Source organism: Balaenoptera physalus (assembly GCF_965194825.1).
Source record: "Balaenoptera physalus genome assembly, chromosome: 13".
Taxonomy (NCBI): domain Eukaryota; kingdom Metazoa; phylum Chordata; class Mammalia; order Artiodactyla; family Balaenopteridae; genus Balaenoptera; species Balaenoptera physalus.
Window position 1 is genome coordinate 3668192 of NC_138892.1, and position 27565 is coordinate 3695756.

General features: G+C 52.3%; 1 protein-coding gene across 2 annotated transcripts; it reads right to left on the reverse strand.

The window, feature by feature from the left end:
- Positions 1 to 1913: 1913 nt before the first annotated feature.
- Positions 1914 to 27053, reverse strand: GTSE1 (G2 and S-phase expressed 1). Of its 2 annotated transcripts, none has more exons than XM_082422200.1 (12): positions 26926 to 27053; positions 26365 to 26464; positions 19859 to 19916; positions 19132 to 19756; positions 16376 to 16546; positions 15452 to 15575; positions 13438 to 13812; positions 7616 to 7688; positions 5131 to 5361; positions 3538 to 3742; positions 2866 to 3069; positions 1914 to 2391 (listed from the first exon to the last, which is right to left on the reverse strand). In XM_082422200.1, exons 2-12 carry the CDS (start codon positions 26384 to 26386, stop codon positions 2308 to 2310), a joined length of 2172 nt encoding a protein of 723 aa, XP_082278326.1. In that variant the 5' UTR covers positions 26387 to 26464; positions 26926 to 27053; the 3' UTR covers positions 1914 to 2307. The 2 variants fall into 2 exon arrangements, with proteins under 2 accessions (XP_082278326.1, XP_082278325.1); XM_082422199.1 differs by having other exon boundaries at positions 2857 to 3069; positions 26926 to 27052.
- Positions 27054 to 27565: the final 512 nt, after the last annotated feature.

The following is a 27565-nucleotide window of genomic DNA, read 5'->3' on the forward strand; positions in this document are numbered from 1 at the left end:
AAGGGCTCTGGGGTTAGGAGTGCTGCCACCCACCTCCAAAGTGGCTGAAACCTGACACATCTTTTCTGCTCCTTTTCAGTTAAATGTTTCCTGAGGATGTCAGGAAACATTTAAAACATTTGAAACTACCAGGTAGTTTTAGCTACCTGGTAGCTCCAGGTCTTTAATCACTGTGCATAGTCCAGGTCCATGATGGACCAGCCATGGAAATGACAATGACATCCCAAGTGCTGCCTGCCAATAGCAAGGTAAGATGTGTGGATGGCAGAGCTGTGAAACGTGAAGGCATTTGCACCAGGAGATTAATGAAATGTGAAAATCTCCTGAAGTTGGACCTCTAAACCTGGGAGGGTGGCCCTCTGGTGGCCATTGACGCTGCCGTACAGAAGAAGTGGCCGGCACCTCCCCGGGCTCTGGAAGCACCTTGGTCTCCCTTCCAGTGGTGGACTTAAGGGCCGGAAGCCAGAGAGGAAAGAGCTTTGTCGGACCCGAGCAGCCAGACAGAAACCCAGACAGGAAGGGAAGCGGGTGACACACGGGGTGGCAGGCACCGCTTTATCCAGCGCGTGCTCTGGGGGGCCTCCTCCCATCTGTTTGAAGAGACTTCAGGTCAGGTTACGTCTGTCCTGCCTGGGGACACTTGTAGATTGGAAAAGGCACCACGGCCCCCAGGAGAGCTTGGCTGTTCCCGAGGAGCCTGCGGCGGGGGGCACGGGAGGAGAAGAGCCAGGGAGCAGGCGGGGCCAAAGGCCCAGCTCGACCCCGGGCTGTGGGTGGGGTGGCCGGAGCCCATTTGGTCCCTCTCCCACCCACCGTCACGCCCCCAGAAGACAGTGATGCATGAGCTTCGCACCCACCCTGACCCCCGGCAGAAATGCAGCCTGCGCACAGGAGAGTCTCCATAAATGTGTGTTGAATGAATTCCAGATTTTGGGTTTTCCCCTGTGAAATGAGGGGCCGGGTCAGACAGCTGAGGACCCCTGTGGTGGATTCTAGAATTCCACACTGCCCGCCGGAGTGGAGACAAGAGGGAAGGAGTGGACGGCCGTGACTCCTCTGGGCTCCTCTCCAGCTGGCCAGGGAGTGCTCCCAGGGCGAGGGCCCTGATCCGAGAGTCTAACCGCTAGTTTACCAGGGGTGACTCCAGTTATGAACTCCGACTTCCAAGCATTCCCGCCTTTACCTGTGACGCCCTCTCCACAGGTGCGGCAGTGCCACCCACGGTGCGCTCTTTTCTACTCTTGATACCACGGGAGTCGCCGTCCCAAATGATGACTTGCCTTCACGACGTTCACCAGAGAAAGTGCAAGCACAGCCCTCTGGGGACAGAGTTCCCTGGTTTCATGCCAGGAACACTGGATGGGAGCCCCCAAAGCAGGTCCAATCAGCAGCTTTTCTACTGTGTGCTGTGAGGCCACTGAATTAAGACTGAGAAATGATCTATACGGATTAGTGGCTTTCAGGCCAGCTAGTTTCTAACAAACCTAAGTTAGAACAGCTGCAGGCAGGGAGTAAGCCTTCCAGTGACCCAGCCGCCCTCCTGGCGCAAGCACCCCCGAGGGGACCGTCCCTTGTACACCTCGTGTCACCTTGGTATCAGATAAGCCCCTCCTCTCCCACGCTTCCCTCTCCATCCCGCACCCCACCTCCCTAGAGCAGCCTCCCCTTAAGGTGTGGTCTGTGGCCCATCTCATCGGAGTCACCTGGGTGCCCAGTGAAAGTGCAGATTACCAGGCCTGCCCCGGACCTGAGGGTTGGGGCCTGGGGTCTGCATTTAACCAATTTTTCTTCACACTAAATTTTGAAAATCACTTTTGTAGAAAGAAAGTTTGGATAATATAAATTGTGCATACTGATTAGTAATAAAAATCGCTATGCATGTTTGAAAATCAGGATAATCTTAAACATCAAGATAGGCTTTAATACATTTCATTTATTTTACAATTTAACTTAATCTAGACTATTTAACTTTTCATACACACTTAATTTTAAAAATAGTCACTTGCTATTTTACATACAAAAGGTTCAAAACAAATTCTTCACCTGGAGCGACTGTGGCTCTGCACCCAGCGTGTGAGCGGGGCCGTGAGGACGGAGGATGGAGGCCGTCGGCTGGTGGTGACCCCAGGTGGCCAAACACCCCCAACCCCACGGCCCCACTCCAGGCACGGCAGCTTTACTTAGGTTTCTGTTTTGTGTTTCAAGTTTTCCAATACAATTCCTCCTAAAATTTATTTCTGAGGGTGGAAAACCACTTTAGGACTGACTGTTATAACTTTGAGTGAAATGCAAAGGATTTCATTCCGCTCAGAACTTGAGAAGTGGTGACTCCACGTTTTCCTTGTCAGCCTCGGGGCTCAGCAGGATCAGAGGGGAAGCCAAGTCTATGAGCTGCAGGAGAGAAGCCACAGAGGTGAACGGAGCGCCCACGCCGCCCCTTCCCGGCCCGCAGACCCCGAAGGACTGGTCCCCTGAAGACCACGCTGCCTGCGGCCAGCTCCCCGCGGCTCGGCACCCAACTGCTCGGTGAACCTGGCTCGGGCCCAGTGGAAAGGCACCTTGGCCATCATGTGTAAGCAGCTGGAGGGAGAAGACGCCAAGTTCCTCAGGCGTTTCTGCTCGCACGGCGCACGTTAAGCACAGGGGGCCCCGGCCCTGGGAGGGCTCCCGGGCGGCTTCCTGCTCGTGACTTGGTGAACCGCGCTCACACCGCTAACGGTGAGGCGAGCCGAGCCACGTCGCCCTCAGGAGCCCCAGTGGCCACTCTCCAGGGTCACCGGGACGCGCCTGGGGGAAGAGCAGACCCAACTGAGACCACCCAAGGCCAAAGCCAGCAGGGCCCCCGCCGCACCTCACCTGTCCCACCTCGTGGCAGGCGTTGGCCACAGCCCTCCTGTTGACACCTGGAGTGTTTGTCAGGAGGTCGACCAGGGGCCCGCTTCCAGACCCCAAAGCCACGCTCGCCTCCGGAGTCTTGCAGAAGTCGATGAGCGGGAGGTCGCCCAGGGGTGTGGCTGCAGCCCGCAGGGTGACGCTAAGTTGATCCAGTTTGACATCCACGAGAAGAGCCTAGGCAAGAAACAAGATTGAAAGGCGACCCTAGCATCTGTTGTCAACCATCTTGGGAAGACGAGTGGGCTCTGCTTAGGTCCCACGTGACTGACAGTTTGGAAACCCAAGGAAGGAGGGCTGGGGTGGGCCAGGTGGGAAGAGGGGCTGCGGTGGGCGAGCCCTGACGTCTCCTCCTCACCCGCAGCCCTCCAGCCCGTCCACCTCCCTCCTGCCAGTGGCCTGCGCTGGAGCTCCCGCTCACCCCCTCCCTGCTGCCCTGCTTCCCACCTCCCACCCTTTGAAACCTGGCCATCTCCATGGTCGGAGACAGGGGAGATGCAGCTTTTGTCTCCTCCAGAGGTGGGATGTCCTGACCCCCTCCCTTCGGTGCAGCTGGCACCAGAGGAGCCGGGGTCACAGATGACATTCCGCGGTCACCCGGGGGAGCCCAGGACAACACAAGTCAACGCTGTCTGCTTCTCTCACCTCACTGGGTGGTGCAGCTTCAGGGGGCTGTGCTTCATCCAGTGCTACTTCCGTGGTGATACTTTTTGAAAAAGTGAAATCACTCTTTTCTGGAGAAAAGTTAAGTGCCTGCGGCACAGCAGACGCGGGAGGAAAGCTCCCATCTGGGGACCAGTCTGAGGGCCTGGCGGCAGCCCTGCTGTCACCCTCTCTCACCGGTGCAGTTCTGTGGGAGGGAAAAAGGGCATCTCATCAGGACGCTCCCGGGCGACGCTCGTTTGTTTGGCCGTGACTCGGGAAGACGGTTTTTGGAGAAGCGCTGTCCAGCGGAGAGCGGCCGGCTCTGGCTCTGGCTCCGGCTCCTGCAGGAGGACTGCAAGGTCTCCGGGGTCCCTCTCAGCACCAGCTACCAGTCTGGGTCCCACGTGCCTATTTTACGCCCTTTTCCGTAAGGTATTAAAGAGGAGGAACAAGTGAGGACCACGTGCGGGCGTCCCGCCCGGGATGCCACCTCCTCGTAAGGCCTGGGCCCATGGACAGGTCTGAATGCCCTGGTTACACGCTCTGCGGCGGGGCCGTCCGCATCCACCTGTCACCCTGCAGATATGCTGCCCTGGTGTCTGTTTCCTGTTAGATGGTGCAGGGAGACCTGGCCGGGCCGCCACTTCCCGCTGCATCTCCAGGCCCAGGACAGAGTCTGCCACCTGGCGGGCCTCAGACACCTGATGACTCGGAACCGAATTACAGGAGAAAAGCAGCAGTGTCCATAAATTAATACAGCGTCTTTTCTTTTTAATACTTTAAAGGCTTCATAATAATTTGAAAGAATTTTTCCCTCTGCTGACGCCTGCAAACCTACGACGCACGTGAACAGAGCACTGTGACCGGCCACACACTGGGCCTGTGTCTCACTGTCTGGCGTCCCTTCTCCCCCACGTCACACACAGCCCAGCACTTTCTTTTTCTAGTCTTCTCTGTCCTCACAGAACTAAACAGACATGTACATGCCCGACACCCACTGCTGGCAGATCTGCGCACTAGCGCCCCCAGCCCTTCCCAACGCTCTGCCACGAGGAGAGAATCGAGGCCTGATGCCGCACGGTGCCCGTTCAGTCTCCTGCACAGACGAAGCAGGACCAGGGCCAGCGAGTGGGAGACAGGGCAGAGGCGGGTGGGCAGCGTCTTTCCCCAGGAAGCCTGAGTGTGGCCACCCTGACTGAAACCCTCGAGGGCAAGGTTGGGGGCTCTCCCTGGAACCCGGCCACAAGGACGGCTCCTGAGCGTGCAGCTCTGCCCCAGGGCTCCTCCCTGTGGGAGACTCTGGTCTCCCCCAAGGGTGTCACGAGGTCCAGGCATCCTCCTCGCTTGCTCAGGCCTCCGGCCTGGCCCCGGGATGTGATGTCAGGAGAGAAACACAACCAAGGAGCAGGTGGCCTGCCTTCCCCGCAGAGACCCACCAATGGGAGGGCGTGCAGTGTGGCCAGGCTCCCCCACGGCTGCCGAGAAGCGGTGATGGACCGCAGTCTGGCTGCTTCCTGACCGTGATTTCCCAGCACATGATCGCTTGAGGTTTTATGAATTCGAAACAAACTTAGTGCAGCCTTTAACTCTTACCTCACTGCAGATTTTTTCTGGGGCTCAGAAGAAAGTCGCCGAGCAGACACACGCAGGGGAGAAGCCAGAGCCCTGGGCATAGTTTCAGGGGTCGCCAGGGGCAGGCTGGAGAGTCGACGGCCGGCAGGCGAGGCCAGGGCTGCCCCGCGCCCCGTGCTCACGGGGGTCCTCACGCTGCTCACGAGGCTCTGCGACGCTGAGCACCGCCTAGCAGGAGTGCTGTGAGCAACCCTGGAGACACCGAAGTCTTAAGCAGAGCGAAAAATCTAACAATTCAGCCACGCGCTAACACAGCAGAAAGTCTGTGGTGTCAACGTAGACGATTCAAGCCACCGAAGCCCATGAGAGCCCTGTCCTCTGAGCAGCGGGTGCTGCCACCGACCCCCCGGGAGCCCTGGCATGGGCTTCGGTTCCTCAGTGCGCCCCTTTGAGGTTCTGATCCAGTGTGGCTGCACATCGTGGGTGGTACCATGAAACGCTCTTCGTGGGAGCTCACAGGGATCTCAAAGTCACCTCTTGCAGGCGTAAGTATTTCCACAAGGAAGTCCAGACCCAGGGTGGGCCCGGCCGGGCACACAAGCAGACAAGCACTCTCCCTGTGTGCACCTGCTCCTGGGTCTAAGGCCCCTGAATCAGGTGTGAACACAGGTGAGTGACCTGGGGCACCGGATGCCTGTTTCCCACGCATCTCTCCTTCCCACCCTGGTGATACCTGTGGCTTCAGCTGCCAGCACATCCTGCCTCACTGTCAGTTTGTTTTGTTGTCGATAAAGGAGAGAGGCCAAATAAAGTGAACTGTTATCTTATTAAATAAAATAAAGTCAAGGACCTCCCACCAAGGTGGAGCCCATGGGAGGCCAGATGACACATCTATTGTTCATCAAGGACAGTCTGCATGCTCAAGAAGAGTCTAAACGCAAACTTCAACATCTACCAAAAGACACAGTCACTGCAGGAGCGTGGGCAGGGGAGAGGTGCTGTAAGCAAGCTGCCGTGCTCTGCAGACTTCTGGAATCTGCCCCACGTGCTTCACTGCTGAGCCCTGGCAGCTCCACCACCAACTCCAGTGAAAATACAGACAGATATAAACAAATGTAAGCTTCAAAGTAACCCTGGCAGGTAGGAACCGCTTCCCTATTGTACAGGTGAGAAGACCGAGGCACAGAGAGGTGAATCGAGGCCGCCAGTGGCCATCAGGTCTGGGTCTTGCTCTGACCCACTGTGCGTGGCAGGAAGGCGGCTCAGCACGGCTGATACTGTGAGGGAAGCGTCTGGCCCAAGCCCAGGAAGTGCCTCCCAAGTTCACATACAAGGAAATGAAGGCCCAGAGCCGTGCAGAGTGGCGGACGGCCCAGGCGGGGCTGGGGCAGACCCAGGATTAGGGCCCTGCTCTGGTGCTTGTCTTGCTCATCCCACCCCAGCAAGGTCCGAAGCAGTGCTCCCACCCCGGCCACATGCTGGTGCCAGGACCCCAGCCTTGGGAACAGTGCTCCCGTGGGTCAGAGTGACCTCACTTTTGCCCCGCCCCCAGCTGATGGGCCCAGGCCTGAGCAGCACTGGGCCAGGGTCCCTCCACTGTGACAGCACTCAGAGCTGGGCTGGGGCCCGGTCACCAGAGGGCCAGATGTGTGGGTGGAGCAGCCCACCCCCCTCAGCAGGGGGCAGTAAAGGTGGCAGCAGGAAAGCAGTCAGGGGAGGGGCTGCCCTTTGCGTGAATGACTCCCAGGCGTGCACACGTGTGCGCGCGTGTGTGTTTTCTTACTGTTTGCAGCACTGCTCTGCTGTGCTTGGTTCCATCCCCACTGGACAGATGGGGAAACGAGGTCGGAACGTTCGGTAGCCTGCACTAGATGTAGAGCACACAGGGGCAGCACCGGGACTCAAACCGGAGTCCGAGTGGCTGAGCCAGGCCAGTGGTCTTCAAATGCGGTGCACACGCGTCACCTCTGAGACCCTGCAGGCCCAGGGCTCCACCCCAGACCCACGGATCAGAACCTCCGCGGGGGGCTGGGCGGTCTGGCTGGAGAACTGCAGGCTCAGGGCTGAGGAGTGGCACCCCAGCCCCAGAGGCGAGTCTGCGGCCGCCGTCACCACGAGGGACACAAGGGCGGCTCCGAGAGACCAGGCTCAGGCCGGGCGTCTGGAGCCAGGCTGTGGGTTCAGAAGCTAGCAGGGGCCTCAGTTTGTTCTCGTAAGAAAAGAGTGACATGGACACACATATGCTACCAAATGTAAAACAGATAGCTAGTGGGAAGCAGCCGCATAGCACAGGGAGATCAGCTCGGTGCTTTGTGACCACCTAGAGGGGTGGGATAGGGAGGGTGGGAGAGAGACACAAGAGGGAGAGGATATGGGGATATATGTATATGTATAGCTGATTCACTTTGTTATAATGCAGAAACTAACACACCATTGTAAAGCAATTATACTCCAATAAAGATGTTAAAAAAAAAAAAGAGAGAGAGGAAGCAAACGGACTCAGTACCTCTCCACCGATGTGCAGGACTGCGGTCTCTGCGCCCGACAGGACTTTGGTGTCGCACCGTCCAGGGGTTCACCTGAGACGAGAAAGGAAGAGACGGTCAGTCAGATGCGGGGCAGGTGACGCATCCGCCTTCACCAAACGGGCGGTCCTCCTCTAAGTGTCCCATGTTCCCAAGTTGCAGTGAAGACGGCACGTAAAGTAGACGAAGGCCAGACAAGCCAGAGGGAAAACCTTCCGGCCCTGGCGTGTGGGAAGGGACATGTCCTCCCTCCCCGGGGACCCACCGGGCAGGGCTGTGGTGCCCAACCAGCGGGTGCGGAAGAGGAAGAGTCCTGGTCCCTCCACTGCCCTCAGCCTGGCTAATGCCCAGACGGGGACGGAGTGGCCCGAGGGACGAGGCGGCACTCAACACATGACCCCGTCGGGTCTCCCCGTGAGCCCCGCCAGCAGAAGTGGCGCCAACACGGGGGGTTCCAGGCGGGTCCCACAGAGCCCGCCACCGCCCCGGCTCTCGGGAACCGGGAGGGCACGAGGTCATCTTAGGACGTGACATTATTTATGTGCCGTCTGGCGGTTGATGAGCATTTCTGGGTGTGTGATCTCATCTGGTCACAAGGCAACGACCAGCGGGCTCAGAGGACTGAGCCCCAGGCCGCCATCCACTGGGACCAAGTCCCAGACTCATCCGGGGGCCCCCAAAGCCGCAGGTGCCAGGCCCCCTGGCAGCACCCTGCTGTGTTTTGGAAGCCACGGGCAGAGGCCGACCCCAGCCCCAAAGGGGAAGGCGGCCCGGGTCTCCGAGGAGGCAGGAGAGGCCCAGGCCCTGCTCCTGCGGGTACCTCCCCGCCAGCCCCCCATCTCAAACCAACCTGCACCTGCCCCCTCGCCCCGTCCTCCCTCTCTGCCCCCGATCCACGTCTCTGTGCCTCTTTGCGGCAAATCTTCTCAAAAGAGCTGCCCGTACATGCTTATCCTCACCTTCCACCTCCTGTTCTTTTCAAAAGTTGATCAGATCAAAGCGATCCACACACCAAAAAAAATGAAGAGATTCAAAATGGCAGGCTCCAGCCACACCTACCCTATTTCCACCTTGCTTGTTTCCTGAGGTGTCTACCTTCTATCTCTAAATTACATATCCTGCTACTTCCTCGTTTTTCAGAACCTTGAGATGTCATGATACGATCCCAGCTCCCTCACAGCCCCACGGGCCAATCCACGCGGCCGCCTGCCCTCCAGAGTTTCCGTTTTGACAGCTGAGTCTAACGGAGCACACAGCCCGTCTTCTCGCAGCGCCCATCCATCCCCTACCTCGAGTTCGTAAGAACTGCCTCCAGGGACTTCCCCGGTGGCCCAGAGGGTAAGACTCCGTGCTCTCAATGTAGGGGACCCGGGTTCGATCCCTGGTTGGGGAACTAGATCCTGCACGCATGGCACGACTAAGAAGTCCACATGGCACACCGAAGATCCCGCATGCCACAACTAAGACCCGGCGCAGCCAAAATAAATAAATATTTTTTAGAAAAGGAAAAAAAACCAAAAAGAACTGCCTCCATCTTCTGCTGGTTTCTTATTTGGGGGCCTGTGACGAAATGTCCTGCAGCCTCTTCGGGAGCGTTTCCATGCGCTACCGCTTGGGCTCCGAGCCCACACGTTTCCTGGAGGTCTCTCTGCCAGACCAGGCTGGGCCCCTCACTCTCACCGCCTCCTGTGTTGGGTTCCCCCTTTCTTGGGCCCCACAACTTCTTCTTTGCTGTTTCCTCCCTCATCTTAGTGGAAGGCTCTTCAGGAGCTTCCAGAGAGTGCACAGGAGGGCAGCTACTTTTGCGGAATTTTAGATTATTAAAGTACCCTTATTACACCCCAGTCAGCCAAGGCTTAGCCCAGGGCCCGAGTCCGAAGGGCTGGAAATTACTCCCTCCCGGAGCTGCAGGCGCTGTTCCCTCCAGGTAGCTTCTGACCCACAGAGACGCCTGCCGGTCCCCCGGGTCTCCGTCCCTTGTGTGGCTCCTGGAAGCAGTCACGGTAAATGACACTCCGTCCCAGGAGTGTTTTCAGAAAGTTGTACCCTAAAGGCTCTGCTGCAGGCGCTGTTCACACCGTCCCCACGTCTCCTCTGCGATGACAGCTAGTATCACATGGCAGCCAGAGCGAGCGGCCACCGCATGGGCAGAGGTGCACGTGCTCAGCAGCAGGGTCGCGCCCACAGCCTGGCAGTACAGACGTCGTGGGAACCGTTCGGCCCAGGACGAACGACGGAAGGTGTGCCTGCTGTGGACCTGACGCTGCGAAGCAACAGGAACGGCCTGGCGAAGCGAGCGTGCGGATGTCGGAAGGGCCGAGGGGCTGAGGGCCCAGCCCGGGCGGCGGAGGGTAGGAGTCCTGTGGCTGCACGCGGCTGACGGCTGGTGGGGGGCACCAGTCGGCAGCCAGGCAGCAGCTGCACCTTGGCCAGGGGTGCGTCGGGCTCCGGGCGTTTGGGAAGAGGGAGCAAACGCTGCTGAGCACAGTTCCCGGGCCCTGTGCCAGCGGCTGCCCCAAAGACCCCGTCTGTAGGGCGTCCGTGTCTGCAAACACACCAGGCTCTCCGCGGCGGAGAGCTAAACTTCACCTGCAGCTGCGGCTGCTCCTCTGAGGCCCAAGCTCACACCCGGCCCATGGAGCCCGCCGGCGCTGCAGACTCCACAGGTCCACACTGGACGGCCGGTCTCTGCCCCGAGCTGCTCTCCCTCCGGCCCTCCATCACCACGGTGCTCCCGCCGAAGCCTCGTGGTCACTCTGAGTCCCCGCGGCCACATTCCCTCCTGGTCTCCCAGAGCGTCCCCAGGTCGGAGCCCTTCTCACCTCTGCTGCCACCATCTCCGGGATCTCTCATCTGGACCCCAGCCAGGCGTGCACGTGGTCCTCCCTGCTCCCACTCTGGCCACAGGGCCTGTCTCTCCCTCTGCTGAGCGATCTGTCGAAGGTCATGTTCCTCCCTGCTCAGACCCTCACAGGCAACCCCTCTTGCACGGGTACGCCGACGGCCACCTCCACGCAGGGCCCACGCAAGCTGGCCTCTGACTGCCTCTCTGTCTCCGTCTCTTCTTACCCTTCTCCTCGCTCACTAACAGGGCTGAGGTTGCTGGTTTTGATCAGTATCTGCTCCCCTCTTCTTAGAAAGACATTTTAGCTGAGTGTAGGAAAGACCCCATACCTTAGCATCGCCTGCAGGTATGTGTGGTCACGTGACTAAGTCCCGAGCTATGACTTCCGCAGAAGGAAGTGGCATGTGCAACTTCCAGTAAGTATCCTTGGAAGGTAGGGCTTTGTCTTCTTCACCTATTTCATCTTTCCTGCTGGGAGGTGTGAGGGCTGGAGCTGGTGCAGCCATACTAGATCATGAAGAAGAGAAGCTAATCATGGCAAAACAAGATGGAAGAGGCCCGGATCCCTAACACAAGGAGAGCCATAGCAGCTCTGGAAAATCTACGTAGACTTTCATGTGAGAGGGAACTAAACATCTATCTTGATTAAAACCAACGCTATTTTGGGCTTGTAGCAGAATCTAATCCTAACTTAACTACGTCCCTACCACTCCAGCCTTCGTTCTGTTTTCAGAACTTGTCCAGCATCTTTCTGCCTCAGGATCTTTGCACTTGCCGTTTCCTGCCTGGACCGTTCTCCCTCTGGCTTTTCTAATGGCTGCCTTCTCCTCATGGTTCAGATCTCAGCTCAATGTCACCTCCTGAGGGAGCCTGCACTGACCATCTAAGCTTAAAGAACCCCTCTATCTAAATTCCTCCCCATCCTCTTTTATTCACTTATGATCTGAAAGTATACTTATTTGACATTTCTTATCTTTTACTCTTACTATGTACGTTCCACGAGTAGGATATCTGTCTTACCATTACATCCCTTATACCTAAAAGAGTGTCCAGCACTGGACAACACTCCAAAGAACGGCTCATTCTTACATAGGCAGTAACTCAAGTGAGGTTGTCAGGTGTTAAAGGCCACCTGTACTGGCCAGTGAAGCCGACAACTTCAAAATATTCGAGCCACTAGAAGGCATGTGCTTGAGAGAGGAGGCCAGAGCTGTCCTCCCCCTTCATCAGCTCCATGCAACTCCCTGCGTTGTACACATTTATCAGATTAATTCACCTTAGCCAAACGCCCCGCCTACCACTTGCCGGACACCATGCAGGGCTTTCTGCCTGGTAGCGATGCCAGGATGCCGGGGCAGGTGGGGAGAGCCCAAGGAGGCTGGAACTGGAGGGGCAGAGTACTAGAGAGGAGGGAGCTACACAGAGAGAAGGGGCTCTGGAAACCTGAGCGGGACGCCGAGTCCTCGCTGCATAGCGAGCAGCGGCATGCACGTGGGGCAGGACCCCAGAACAGACAAGAGCCCCCACTAGGAACGCTGCCACCGTCACACGGGGCTGCGAAACACACCAACTGGCCGGAGTGGACGCCTCGTGGACACAGCACACTCAGGAGACGCTCAGAAAGGCCACACGTTAGTTGCAGGGCTAAACTATCCCAAGAGTAAAGGCCAAGACCTGCCCCATCAAAGCTCTAAAAGAAGCCCCGAAAGGATCAAGTTCTCCTGAAATTTAACTGCCTGCCAAAGCAAAATTCAACTTCTTAAAGAAAGACAACAAAGTCCAGACATACAAAAATATAAAATTTATGATGTCTAGCAGACAATAAAAAATTATTGGGATGAATTGGGAGACTGGGATTGACATATATATACTATTGATACTATGTATAAGATATAGACAACTAATGAAAACCTACTGTATAGCACAGGGAACTCTACTCAGTGCTCTGAGGTGACCTAAACGAGAAGGAAATCCAAAAAAGAGAGGATATATGTATACGTAGAGCTGATTCACTTTGCTGTACAGTATAAACTAATACAATATTGTAAAGCAACTATACTCCAATTTAAAAAAAAATTTTTTTTTAAAAGGTGAATCTATAAACATTAAAAACAAAATTATTAAGCATGTGAAGAAGCAGGAAAATGTGACCATAACCAGGAAAAAATTAGTCGATAGAAACAGACCCAAAATGACGGGGAAGATGGAATTAGAAGAAACAGACTTTAGAACAATCATTATAAATATGTTCAAGAATTCAAAGGAAAACATAAACACCATGAGGACAAAAATGGGGAAACTATAATGTCAGAAATGAAAATTTAACTGGATGGGCTTAAGAGCAGATTAGACACACTGCAGAAAAAGCTGTGTACACGTGGGGACGAGACGGTAGAAACTATCAGAACTGAACCATAAGACAAGAGGCCGGGGTGGTGCGGGGAAAAACAAAGCTTCGGTGACCTAAATGACAACATACAGAGGCCTACAACACAGGTAACTAGAGTCCCAGGAAATGAGGGGAAGCAAGAAAAAATACTTGAAGGAATAACGGACACATTTTTTCCAGATTTGATTAAAAATATCAACCCACAGATCAAAGTAGCTCAAGAACCCCCAAGGAGGATAAACACAAAGAAAGCCATATGAAAATACCTAATAATTGACACACTGAAAATAACAAGAGAAAATCTTAAGAGCAGCCGTGCAACAATGATATGTTACGTAGAGGGGAGGAATATAATATAAGGTAAGAAATTCACTGAATTATCCAACACAAAGAAAATTAGAAGACATATATAAAGTGCTTTAAGTAAAATGAAAGCAAAGAAACCACCATCACCAAAACCAACAATTTTTTAAATTTTAAATATAATTCGTTCAATATTTTAAAAACACATTAAAAAAATAAATAAAAATAAAAGAATAAAAACACACTAAAGTTCATCTATTACTTACCAGTAGAACACTTAGGAATTTTAAAGTGATTTGTAGGGGAAGGCATAGCCTTTGTCTTGGAATTCAGACGGGAATCACCCCTTCTTGTACTCCCAGTCTTATTCATTTGAGAAGATTGTGACAAACTGAGATGAGAGTTCAGCCCGGGGCCTCCCTGTCCTGGAGTCTGGGGTTGGGTGAGAGCCGCTCTGGTGGGCGCCCTGGGCTGCTCCGCTGTCGACTCAGCAACTCCGGGCCTCTGGCTCTGCCTGCAGGACACGCCTGCAGGGCCCGGCTGCAGACACAGCCGCGGCAGGGCAAGTCCCGTTCTGCCCGACTGGCTGGTGTTTGACTGGGAACTGTCCACAGGAATGCTTGGACGTTCCCTTGGCTTAGCTGGAAGAGGAGACACAAAATCTGGTTATCACTCAAGCTGATGTTACTTTTAAATTATAAAGTTATTTCTCTCTCTCTGACACACACACACACACACACACACACACAAGATATGCTAACCTACCTTAAAATATTTTCAAATGAGGAAAATTACTTATTTCTATCATGGTGATTTCCGTATTAAAAAAAAATACGACATATGAACAATATTCTGTATGTCCATCAGGCAACATCCTCAAACACGGGACAACCCAGATTGCTCGTGGCTTAGCTGAGTGTAGTCTCAGGCGCCAATTCTGGACACAGTTACCAAGATGCATATAAGGATACATAAGTTCAAGCTCTCCTATCTTCATTGATTATGTCGACAGCAGAAAACTACCCTAGCTGAACAGGTGAAAATGGATGGTCTAGACACGTGCCCCACCTGGCCAGTCAGGGAGGTGGGGAGGGAAACATGAAGAGAAGACAATCCTTACTGGTCGGTTCCTTTAAATCACAAGGAAGTTAGGTCACATCAATTAGGAGCGCTACTTAAATCAGCAGAACAGATAAACTAGGGTGAAAATACTCAGCTGCCAGTATACGCAACACAGAGCTCAACCTGGTAAAAGGTTCTGAAGAGAAATTTCAGAGAATGACTGAAGCCACAGCTCAGGTGACACTGTGCGTAACAGTTTCACAATGCTCTCCCCATCACACTGTCAAATCGGACCCTGGTGATTTTGCTACGCACAACAGAGAAATATACACTCACCAGAAGCCTCCCCTCAGTCTGTCTCAGCCTTTCCCAGAGGCAGGATCAGAAATCGTAAACAAAAACGGTGCTGACGCCCTGAACCATTACAGCTAAACAGACCGCACAGCGCCTAACGCACTGGAACTCTTTTTCACTGAACACGTGCCACATGCGAGACACAGGAATGGGACTCTACGTGGTTCTTGTAAGGCCCACAAGGACACCGCGAGGGAGGTGTCATCCCCTCAGTTTGTAAAGATACACAAACAACTTAAGTTCTCTTAACCACCAACTGACAGGATTCCAAATCAGATCAGTCTCATTCAGGAGTTTAGACTTTTCACATTTTGTATACAAAATGCACACCATGCTGCTTAGCCTGTGGTCAGAGTCTACACAGCAAATATAATTTGAGGAGAGTTTAGTCCTAAAGAGCAGGAAGTCGAATGCCTTTCCCCAAAGCCTACTAGGGTTTCTCCCCTTTACCGCTAGATGGCACCCTTGGCTTGGAAAGATTAAAAAGTAGCTTGAATTTAAACAGGTTTGGGAGTACAGATTTAAATAAACACACAGGAGTTACAGGGGTCCTATGCCCTAGACTATCTGCAACAGCCCTACTTTAAAAAAAAATCTGTGTCTAATCACATGACTGAGGCTGGCCTCAGTGTCCTTCCAGGTCAGCTGGCACCAGGAGAGCATGCCCACTTTGTGACTGCTTACCCTACCCTGAACTAGGACTGCCCATCAGAGGCATGCCCCTCGGAGGAGGGGAAGCACCTTGAGGACAGGGACCCCAACAGTCTCCCCTGCCCCAGACCACAGCAAGCCTTCCAGAACCTTCTGCTAAGTGGTTCTGTGACAAGTCTGGCAGGAATGGACAGCACTCAGGGCCGGCCTTACCTTTGCCAGCCGCTGGAGAAGCACACACGCTGGCACTCACTCCCGAGACGGACCCTGAGGAGGACTTTCTTGCAAGACTGCCAGCACATCCAGGTGGTTTTAACATGGTTTTCTTCAGCCCAGACTAAAACAAAGACTTCATTACTACCCATGGCTTATTACTGCAAAAGTGGGGTTTTTAAATGGCTTTTAATAGTTTACAAATTGTCTTGAATTTAAGGAAGAAAAAGGTCAAGCAGTACTTCCCACAGAGTGGCCGACAAAGCCCTGCATGAGGAACACCTGGCAGCCTGCTTACGGCTGATCTGGGGCCTGGACCCTGGCCTACGGAGTCAACAGCTGCGGGGCCCAGCACTGGGCAGCCTTAACGAGTACCACCAGTGATGTGGCACTTTTCACAAGCACACACAGATCAACGCTGGAAAATAAACAGCAAAGATGTGGACGGTAGTCCCCATGCCTGTGAGGGGCTGCAGTTTTCAAAGCACCAACGTTCCATCTCCTCGGTGCACGGACGCAGCGAGGGAGACCCTGTGCTCAGAGGGGCTGACGTTCCTCAGTCCATTCGGCTCCCCAGGGGCAGAGGCCGGCCCCTCACGCATGCCAGGCCTGTGTGCCCTGCATTTCGCCAAGCTGCCTCTCCTGTTTTCAACAGGGTCCTATTTTCAACCTCCCTAACCTTGATTTTAATCAAGATGCGTTCCCACATGGGGGACTTCCCTGGAGGTCCAGAGGTTAAGACTCTGCGCTCCCACCGTAGGGGGCCCGGGTTCGATCCCTGGTCGGGGAACTAAGATCCCATGTGCCGCATGGCGCGGCCTGAAAAAAAAAAAAAAAAAAAAAAGACACGTCCCCAGTATACAAAGCAGCCCCTTATTCCCTTCGACCACAGGCCAAAGCCCCCCTCGGCACTGGCCAACCCACCTTGTTTGGAACAGGGAGCGACCGCTTGCCTTGGACCACGTGGTTTCCACCGGCTGGCAAGCTGGCGACATCCCGGGCGGCACGGGGCTTGTCGGGGGGCACGCTGCTGTGGGAATCCTTCTCATTTAGGATTTTCATCCTGGAAGGACTAGCTGGTTTCTCTTTCACGGGCTGAAAAATTGTAAATTGAAATGTGAGAACCCTCTAGTCTTTCACAACGTACAGACACACGAAGGCTTCAGTTACAGCACCCGCAGCCACCATCCATCTCCCGACACACGGTCCTCAATTCATCAGCTGGATGGAAAGGAATACGGCGGTTCACTTCCTCCGCCAAATTACCAGACAGAATGGTGATGGAGCTGGCTTCCTCACTGAACACAGGGCAAAATAACACCAGGACAGACCATCAATAGGAGGAGCTCCTCTAGAGCTCCCCCTCAGTCAGGATTCGTATTTAAGGGTGATAATGAGGAAACTGGTCCCAGTTACATAAAGTTTAAAATGCTGTACAGAACGGAATCATTCATTAAATGGTCATGCCCTCTACCAGAGGGGCTGCTTAACTGGAATAAATCTTCATCTAGGACTGAAAGCCATTTTTCTTTGGCGAGCAGAGTCCAACAGAGAATAAATTCCTGACATTCAGGTACAAGGGCATTCGTGGAACAAATCCACGCTTACACAAATAACCCCTCATATCAAGAAGACTTCATAAGAAGCAAAAGAAGCTCATAAAGCACTAACTTTCTCTTTCCTTTACATCATTTTTAAAATTGAGACATACTTCACATAACATAAAATTCACCATTTTAAAGCGTACATTTCAGTGGTTTTTAGTATACCCTGTGCTGTGCAACCAGTTACAATGTAACTTTAGATCATTTTTGTTGCTCCTAAAAGAAACTCATGACCGTTAGCAGTCACTCCGCACTCCTCCAACCTCCCAGCCCAGACAACCCCAGATGTACTGTCTCTAGAACATGACTTGCCTATTACGGTCACTTCCTGTAAATGAGATCATACATGGGACCTTCTGCGTCTGGCTTCTTTCACTGACCTAGTTCCCCAGGGTCATCTGTATGTAGCATGTGTAAGTCCTCCATTTCTTCATGGCTAAAGATATTCCATGTATGGAGAGACCACGCTTCCCTTGTCCATTCATCAGCTGATGGGCATCTGGGTCGATACTGAGTTTTGGTTACTATGGATAATGCTGCTATGAGCATTGCTGCACAGGGTTTTGCATGGACATACGTTTTCAGTTTTCTTGAGAATATGCCAAAGTGTGGAAATTGCTGGGTCATGTGATAATTGTGTTTAACTTTTCCAGGAACTGCCAAACTGTTTCCACAGTGGCTGCACCACCGCACAGTCCCGTGAGCGAAGCACATCCTCACCAACACTTGTTATTTTGTTTTTTCTCCCAACTACGGCCATCCTAGCAGCTGCCTTGCAAAGACACTTCTAAATAGTACAATCAAGTGGTCCAGCTGTGTCTAGAGGCGATCCTCACAGGGGTGACGTGTGTGAGTCACTCCGGATGTGAATGACTCTCCCCACAGAAACAACGTGGGGAGTGATGGGGGTGCCCAAGTGAGCTCAAACGCTGCCCAGGGGTCCAGCTAACACCTCACTGACCAAAAACTCAGCTCTCTGGCAATAGAGCACTACTTAGGACCAGGAAAATAAAAGGACCCAGAAGAAGCAAAATTATACCCCAACTCCCTGTCCTGAGTCCACGTGTTACACACACAAATCCGGGCCCAAGTCCACGTGTTACACACAGAACCACGTTGCTTTCATTCTAGAAACATCACTTCAGAAATTTACATCCAAATGATTTCCAGGCAGAGGAGTTTGCATGATTAAAGGAGCAGTCTCAGCCCTGGGGAAGCAATGGCCGCACGCCCCGCTGGTGCAGGGCTCTGCATGCGAGACCCACTGTCAGCTTGGTTCAATTCTGGGTTCTGATAGCAGGGAGTCATGTGGTTCAGGAGATGTGCTTGTAGAGGGAAACGATTTTCTAGGCCCTTGCTGGGTGTTTTGCGTTGATCTAAACCTGCTAACAACCCCACAAAGCATCACTCCTCTCTAACTGGCTCGGAGAGCTGAAGCCCGTCGCGAGGGCAGCGGAGCTGGGAAAGGGAGCAGGGCAGGCTCCAAGCTGCTCCGCCCTGAGGCAAACCCAGGAGGCAGCTGTAATCTGACACCCACCCTCTGCTGCCCCAGAGCCCTCCCACAAGAGCCGCTAGGACCCCCGCTTCCCAGAGATGGCTGGCCGCACCCCAAAGGCACACAAGTCCACTGCCACCTCCCAAGGCAGCGCATCCACTCGTGCCTGGGAGGGAACAATCTAAACTCAGTCATGGTTAAGGAGGGAGGCCAGTGGCCATTCCCGGAGGGGGGATTTTTGGAAGAAGTTGCTTGTTAACGCCCATAAAATCCCTAACGGGCGGAATGTCCAGTGCTGTAACAAAGCAGAAGGAAAGATCGCAAACAGAATTGAGCACGAGGTGTTTCTAAGTCCCCACAGTAGCGAGGCAGCCCTACCCACGCCGCCCCAAGCCCAGCTCCCACGCCACCGGCACTGCTGCTCCTGGACCTCCCCGCCTACGCTTCGGAGCCCTCAGAGCAGCTACATTCCCAGGCTCCTCCCCGTAACGGTTTCTGCTCTAGGGCATAGACCAAGAGGGCTCAGAAGCAAGGCAGCGGCTGGTTCCCCAGATAAACGCGCTGCTGGGGGTCAGGGCTACCTTCTCCAGGGCCGAGGGAATGCTTTTTCCTCGAAGAGACGAGGCTCGGGGCGGCAGCAGTTTGCTGGTGGCCTTCTTCTGCGTGCCAGCCTGGCCCGGAGGGTGAGCAGCACTTGGCTCCGCTGGCAAAGAAGAGCACGAGGCGCGCGGCGGCCCCGGCGTCCGGGGGCGGCTCGCCTGGGCAGGAGCAGCCGGCAGGGCCGCGCCCGAGGGCGGCTGGGTGCCCCAGGGCGGCGGTCCCCTCGAGGGGCTGTCCGACAGGTGGTACGTCTCCCTCTTCAGTGACTTGGGGCTTTTCTTCACTTCATTTTCTCTCTCAAAGAGGTTTATTTTTAGTTTTGATTCCTGTATGAATCCGTCCACTCCCTGGCTCCCAGCATCTTCGGGCTTGGCGGCTGGGGCCGCCCTGGCTTTGCCGTTGCTTTGTATCTGTAAGGCCAGTAGGTGAGCTTCTTTATAAACTTCCACAAATTTTTCCCCAGTCAGAGGACTCCAAGTGAAGGGACTTTCAGATGCTGGCAAAGGAGGTTCTTCAGGAATGTGATGATTTAATTCTAAGCTGGCAGCAATACATCTTTCTTTATGGCCAACAGGTCCAAGAAAGACTTCATCATCTTCATTGGCACTATTTTAACAGAAAAGGATTATTAATAACACGGGCATTTAAATGAAAGACTTCACTGAACGTGGTTATACAAAGGCAAGGGAAGAAAACTCATTTGTTTACCTTGAAGAAGACAATGAGAGATCAAAGTCAAACTTTTCATCAGCCAAAAGAAGAATATCTGCGGAGGAAAAAGTCAGTCGTTATTTTAGGGATGGGACTGATAACGAGAAAACATCACCATAGTCTCTATAGCTGTCAAAACTATTTTGAAATCTCACTTCCAAAAGTGTGACATCACTATTTTAATAGCCACATTTTCTTAAGGGGCGTTAGATTATATTTTATTTTTTCCATTTCCTTTTAAAAATAGCATCAGCCATTCTGTGTTTGCTAAGCTGCCCCCACAGCCTAAGTCCTTATTTTTCAGCCCTTACTTTAAAGATCTAATCTAAAATGCATTCGCCGAGTCATTGGAATAGCTTTGCAAGACTAGGTAAGTCGTTTTCTGGTACAGCACATTTTCAAAAGACCAGCTGCCTCAGCTCCCCTAGAATTAAATTCCCCATTACAAAGTGCACCTAGTCCTCTTTCAAAAGCAAATTCAGCGCTACTCAAGCGCACGGCAGGGCTCCATGCGTATCTGTTGACTGTCGCCTCTCCTTGGAGCTCATCCTGAACGCCCAGATAAAACTGCTCCTCGTGCCCTGGAGGCCTTCCCCGGCCCGGCCTGTCCACCAGCCTCCCTCCACTGACAGACCACCGGCTCTGGGGTAGCGGGTCCCTCGGCTGGGACAGCCGCTCGCTCCCCAGCTCCGCACCCCACTCCGCTCCTGCCCTCCCCCAGGGCCCCTGCAGCCCCCGGACCTGACCTCTGCCTTAGCATCCCTATCCTGTAGATGTCTCCCACCACCCAGACTGTAAGCTCCCCCGAGACAGCAAACGCCCAATACTCTCCCAAACTCCCCAGTGTCCAGCTAAGGGCCTGGACTCTCAGCCAATATTTATCAAAATGCAATAAACTGGCATTTCAATACTATAAGCTTCATATACCACTTTCACAAATCTTACTTTATTTGATCCTAATAAACAATGCACCATGCTTATCAAAACCATAAAATTTTAAAATATACTGATAGCCTAATTAGGTCCTACTTAGTCAATTCAATTAATCCTAACTACCTAATCAAGGAAAAGGTAGAAAGCACAATAGCACAAAAGAAATAAAGAGAAACAGAGAAAGAGATTAAAAGATTCATAAGCTAGTTTGCTCAACTCTGTGCACATAAACCTAAGAATTTGGCTGACAGAGATAATGTTCTGGGAAATGGAATATTTTTTGTATTTAAATGATTAAAATCGATTTATTTACAAACCTGACTCCAAAAGAAAGAAAAAAAAATCTTAATAGTTCAATTATCACAAAATAACTGGAGAAATTTATTAAAGAGCTATTCTCCCCAAAAAAGCACAAGTCCTAGATAGTTTTGCAGGATGATTCTATCAAATCTTTCAAGAATACGTCATTCCAAAACCATTTATACTGCTCCAAAGGACAGGAAAAGAGAAACCTTCCAGCTTGCGTCTATCAAGCAAGCACAGCCATACCAAAAACCTACAAAGTTTGCTCTGTAGAAAACTAAGGACTTGGCTTGTGTCAACATAAAAATCCTAAATAGGGATATTTGCAAACAGAACCCAGCAACACATTAAGAGTCGTTGATGATGACTCTGTCATGACCCAGTGAGGTTCAGCCAGGACCTCAGGGCTGCAGGACAGTTTAATTTCACACAATCTAGTAGCATGATCCCATTACTAGGCCTAAGCGGGAAGCCAGGGTCATCTCCACGTACACTGACAAGGCACATGACAAAACACAACATACATTGTTGACTTTAAAGGAACTACAAAGAAAGTAATAGACATATTTTATCATATAAGGAAGTACCCATCTCAACCCAAAAGCCAAAATTAGATTTAATGGGATACCATCAGAAGCATTCCTCCTAAAGCCAGGAGCAAATATATATTATCAGTTAGGATAGATTAACTTATGCTGAAGTAACAAACAATCCCCAAATCTCAGGTGGCTTATAAGAGCAAAGCTGTATTTCTCACTCAAGCTGTCTGCCAGGGCCCCATTCCATGTCCCCCTCACTCCAGAACCCAGGCTGACGGAGCCTCCACCATCTGGTGGAGCACTGCTGGTCTTCAGGGCAGAAGAAAGGGGAAATAGCAAATTCCACGTTGGGTCTAAAAGACCTACAAGTGACACATAACATTCCCCTTTCACTGGACATCTGAGGCAAATCCAACTTTAAGCGGGCAGGGAAGTACAATTCTACCATGTATCCAAGAGGAAAAAAAAAGCAGAAATACTGATGAACAGCACTACTGACTACCATCTACACATAAATTAAGCAGCAAGCCCACATCAGGCTTAATGGAAAACTAAAGAAGAAATTTCTTTAAAGCTGGGAACATGGCAAGGCCATCTACTGTCACAATTCTTAACATTATTTTGGATGCATTAACCAACACAATTAGACAAAGGAAAGAATTTGGAGGTTAAAATTACCACAATGCACAGATGCTATGATTACAGACACAAGAAAAATCAAGAAAATCAACTAAAAACTATTATAAATTGTAAATGGATAAAAGCACATGGCTGACAAAATTATTACACAACAATCAACAGCTTTCAGGACATCCCTGGTGGTCCAGTGTTTAAGACTCTGCACTTCCAATGCAGGCGGCACGGGTTTGATCCCTGGTCAGGGAGCTAAGATCCCACATGCTGCACGGCACAGCCACAAAAAACAAACAAACGAACGACAGCTTTCACATCTAAAAAGAACAGAAGATACAGTGGAAGAAAATACCTCATTTACTGTAGCACCAAGGAAATGCAAAACACCTATGAACAAACCTAACAAGAAATATGCAACATGGATATAAAAAAAAGCTGAGTATATCATAAAGGTAACACATCAAATAAAAGGGGAAAGTGGATTATTCAGTTAATGGTATTGAGATAAACTTGATAACCTTTTTTGGGGGGGAAAATATATGTATCTAAAGTTTGATCCATACCTCATACCATACCAGGACAAATTCCAAGTAAGTCAAAGACTTAATTGAAAAAACGAAACCCTAAGGGAACAAGAAACCATGGGGAAATCACTTTATAACCTGGTGTGCAGAGGTCTAACTATGATACCAAACTGGAAGCCATAAAACAGAAAGTTGACAGTCCAAGATATTAATAATTTAACATCTCTGCATGGCGAAAATCACCATGAGCAAAGTTAAAAGAAACAAGCAGGGAAGAGGACACGTGCAGCTCACATCACGAAGGGCCGACTGGTGAACAGCGCTACAAACTGCAAGAAAACAACTAAGGCAGAACGGAAGAACACACAAAGGACATGAACAGAGGAAATTTACGGGAGATAAAATGAAATGTTCTTAAATATATGACCAGAAGTCTGGCCGCACTCAAAAATAAGAGTAATGAAAGATCCTGAGATTCCTGAGATTCCACTTTTCACTTATAAGATTGTTAAAAATCAAAAAGTTTGATTTGTAAATTACTACAGCTCTACAGAGGGTAACCTGGCAGTATCTACTAAGTAAGAAATGCACATACACTTTGACCCAGAAGTCTACCGCTGTCAAGTATCCCATATTATTATTATTATTGTTAATTTATTTATTTATTTTTGGCTGTGCTGCACGGCTTGTGAGATCTTAGTTCTCCGACCAGGGATTGAACCTGGGCCCTCAGCAGTGAAAGCGCCGAGTCCTAACCACTGGACCGCCAGGGAATTCCCCCCATGTTATTTATTGCAGCAGCATTTGTTACAGCAAGACACCAGACACAAACTAAATGTTCCCGGATAGCAGACAGTACAGCACAGCCCCACAGCGGAATGGAACACTACTTAGACTCAAAAAAAAAAAACAGTAACACTTCATATATTGATATACAAAGATCATCACGATAAACTAGGTGCAAAAACCAAGATGCAGGGCAGAGTTCTATATGCTATAGGAAAGGGGGACTCGAGTGACACATGCTGCCTTGCCCTTGCACTAGTTAGGTCTGGACCACCCAGGAGACCGATGACATCAGTGGCCTTTGGAGGTGGTAACTGGGCAGCTGAGGGACAAAAAGGAGATGGAGACGTACATTTCACTTTTCACGTGTCTGAACCTGGGAAGTCATTTTTACCGGTCACTGCTACAGACTTCCACCTGTCTGCTGTGGAGAATGGAATCCTGGACCGCGAGTCCGGGAAAAAGCCTTCTACACCAGGCTCCGCGGCCGGCTCCGAGTGACCTGGCCTGGCTGCCTCGTCCGTCCTGCAAACTCGGGCCGCGTGCTCCTGCTCCCCTGGGAGAGCACTGCCCAGTGGGCACACTGAGCGAAAGGCAGTGTGCTGAGGGGCCAGCGTGGAGGTGGGGACACCGCTGAGGAAGTGGCCAGTGGCAGGAGGAGGTGGAAACATAGGTAGGATCAGATCCCGGACAGCGTCCAAGCCACGACAGGCTTTTACTTTAGCCAAAGTGGGACAGGAGCTATTGAAGGGTTTTAAGCAGAAGAGTGATATGCTCTAACTTTTGAGTTTAAAACGTTACCCTGGGGGCTGTGCACAGTGTATCAGAAAAGAAGCAGGTAGTATCTACCAAAATTACAGTGCACACACTGGCCAAAGTGCAAAATATACAAGTAGGTAGGGACTTCCCTGGTGGCACAGTGGTTAAGAGTCTACGCTCCCAATGCAGGGGGCCCTGGTTTGATCCCTGGTCAGGGAACTAGATCCCACATGCCACAATTAAGAGTTCACATGCTGCAACTAAGGAGCCCACGTGCCACAACCAAGGAGCTGGTGAGCTGCAACTAAGGAGCCCGTCTGCCGCAACTAAGACCCGGCACAACCAAATAAATAAATAAATAAATATTAAAGAATAAAATAAAATAAATACTTATGAATAAATATTAAAAAAACAAACAAACAAAAAAGTAGGTGGAGGTGAGTTAACATGGCTGAGACCAAGGTGGTGGCATTTGGGTGCAACTGGAAAGAGGTAGATGGATCCAAGCTATATGGTGGAAATCACAGTAACTGATGATTGAACGAATGTGGCAGCTTCACAACTTTCACAGCTGGGTGAACGGAGAGGCAATTTACTTCCATTAGAAAGACAAAGAGCCTGCTAAGAATGGGGTGGGAGGGGGGGGACCTGCTGAGTTAAGAGGTGGAAGACATTTACGTGAAGATGCCAATTACAATGGCAGGTGAACACACAAGTCCAGAGCTCAGAGGAGAGGCTGCGCTCAAGACAAAATGTGGGCACCACCAGAAAGGAGAATGGATTTAAAGCCATGGGACTGTCCGAGAACCTGTGGGGGGAAGTACAAAGAGACCCCAGACCAGGTCCCGGAGAGAGAGGAAGAGAAATCTGCAAAGAGATGGAAGTACACCAGCCAAGGAGGCAGGAGGAAAACCAAGATGCCTCAGAAGCCAAGCAAGGAAAGTTTCCGGAAGGAGAAAAGGTCAAAGGTTACTGAGAGGACAGAAAAATGAGAGCAGATTTGGCAACACGGATGTCCTCAGTGACGGATAAAGGCAGCTTGAGTGGAGTGTCGGGGCAGAGGGGGTTGGCAGGGGTTGAAGGATGTGAAAAAATAGTGAAACAAATACAGAAGGTTCTTGAAGTCTGGCTCTGAATGAGGCACACGGCAGTGGAGAGGGAGCGGAGGATATGGGACAAGTCAGATAACAGGACCTATTTGCACGTCGATGATGAGCATGAGTTAATGGACAGGCAAGAAAGGATGCGAAGGGAGGGTGACAGAGGGGTGAAGGCCTCAGGAAGCGGCAACGGGGTTCAGCGGGCACGTGGAAGGGCCTCGGAAGGGGGGACAGAAGAGGAAGGGGGAGAAGACTGCAGCAGCAAATACTGTTCTAGATCCGACGAAGCAGCACCGATGACTGGCATCCTCTAGGATGGTTTTTCTGCAGAATGGAGTAGTTAAGGATACAGGGAGACCCAGTCTACTCGCATGGGTGTTGTGAAGAACAAAGGATAAAGGATGTCAACAGGCTTTAGCAGAAAAAGAGGGCATGGCCCTTAACTCATTCTGTGAGTCTGCTGTCACCTCCACACTCAAACCTGACAGGAACAGAACAAGACAGCAAAGTTACAGGCCAGGCTCACTCACTAACGTGGTGGCCAAGATCCTAAACAAGTCTCAGCCAACAGAAACCAGCAACAAGCAAAAAAAAAAAAAAAGAAAAAATGGCAACATCACATCCAATTCCACAAATATCCGAATGCCTATCAAGTGTCAGGCACTGAGGACACTGCAGTAAATAAAACCGACAAGAATCTCTGCTGTGACAGAACTTAAAACTGGGGGGTAAAGGGAATGTAGAAAAACGGAAAATAAAGAAGTTAGAGGGATGCAAACTCCTTGAAGACAGGGACCAGGAGTTTAACGGGTGCAGAGCACGGGATGAGCAGTGAACAAATAAACGAGTTCTCGCAGGAGCATTAAATCGCCCTGCATCTTCCCTGAGCTCCCCGAACCGACAGCGCAGTAGTGACAGGGACATACCATCCTTCTTGGGAACCTCCATCTCCGCTTCTCGGGCCAGGCTGGCTGAAGGCACGTCGCTGCCGTCCCCTCCTTGCGCGGCGAGGGCTGTCAGAAGTCACTGCAGGGACCAGAAGCAAGAAGGTGAACGGGTGTCAGAGCCCAGGCCCCGGGTTCCTCCAGCCCCAGGGAAGCCCCGCAGCGTGGGCCGCTGCAGTTCGGACCGGGCAGAGGGGGCTGGGGGCCGCGCCGGGTCAGGGAGGGACGGGGAGGCCGGCAGAGGCCACCTCAGCCGTAGCCCGAGGCCCTCCACGACGCACACCCCGGGCCCGCACGCCTCCGGGCCGGGAGCTCTGGGGCGGCGCCGTCCGAGGGAGGCCTGAACGCCCCGGACCCGGACAACCGAACTCCTGGGCTGGACTGCTGGGGGCTTTGGTTTGCCCCCAGGGCGACCCCGTCCTCGCCGCACCGCGCGAGGGGACCCCGCGGCCCCCGGGCCGAGCCCCTGCCGCGCCCGAGTCCCCTGGGACCCCCGGCCTGAGCCGCCCGCCCCGCCTGAGCACCCCGCCGGTGCCCCCTCACCCCGAGCTGCCGCGACGCCCCGGCCGACGCGCCTCCGCCCCGGGTTTAAACGCGCCGCGGCGGACGCGCTGCGGGCTGCTCATTGGCCGGTTTGAAAGGCCGCGGCGCCCGGTGCTTCCTGGGGTTTGTAGTCGGAGTCACAGAAGAGGAGCGCGGCGCGCGTGCGCACTGCTTCCGCGCTCTTCGCTTGCCAGAGGTCCGCCCCGGGCCTGCGGTGAGCCCGGAGCGTGGGCAGGGTTCCCTAGGGCTCGCGTGGTGTCTCCGCAGGCTCTGCATCAGAACAGCTACACGTTGCAAGGGACATGGTTCTGATCCCAGCTCTTCATCCCTAAGTAAAAATCAAATTCCTATCGTAGGGTGTTGACGACCAAACAAAATAGGTGCATCTACCTGCTTTGTAAAGCATTACGGGTCAGTTCTTAATAGCGTAAGAAGACCCGTCCCTGCCCCGAGGAGCGCCCGGGAGACTCTGGGTGACCAGGCATACTAGTCTATGCCCCTGGACCAGGAGAACCTGTCTAGGGCCTGAGCACAGCCTGCCCTCTGCAACCCCTTTAGGCTTAGTCCTGGCATCCCTGACACCTCGTTTCTATCTGGGGGCTCCCTCTGCAGCCTTCAGCCTCGCCCTTTGCCTCCCCCT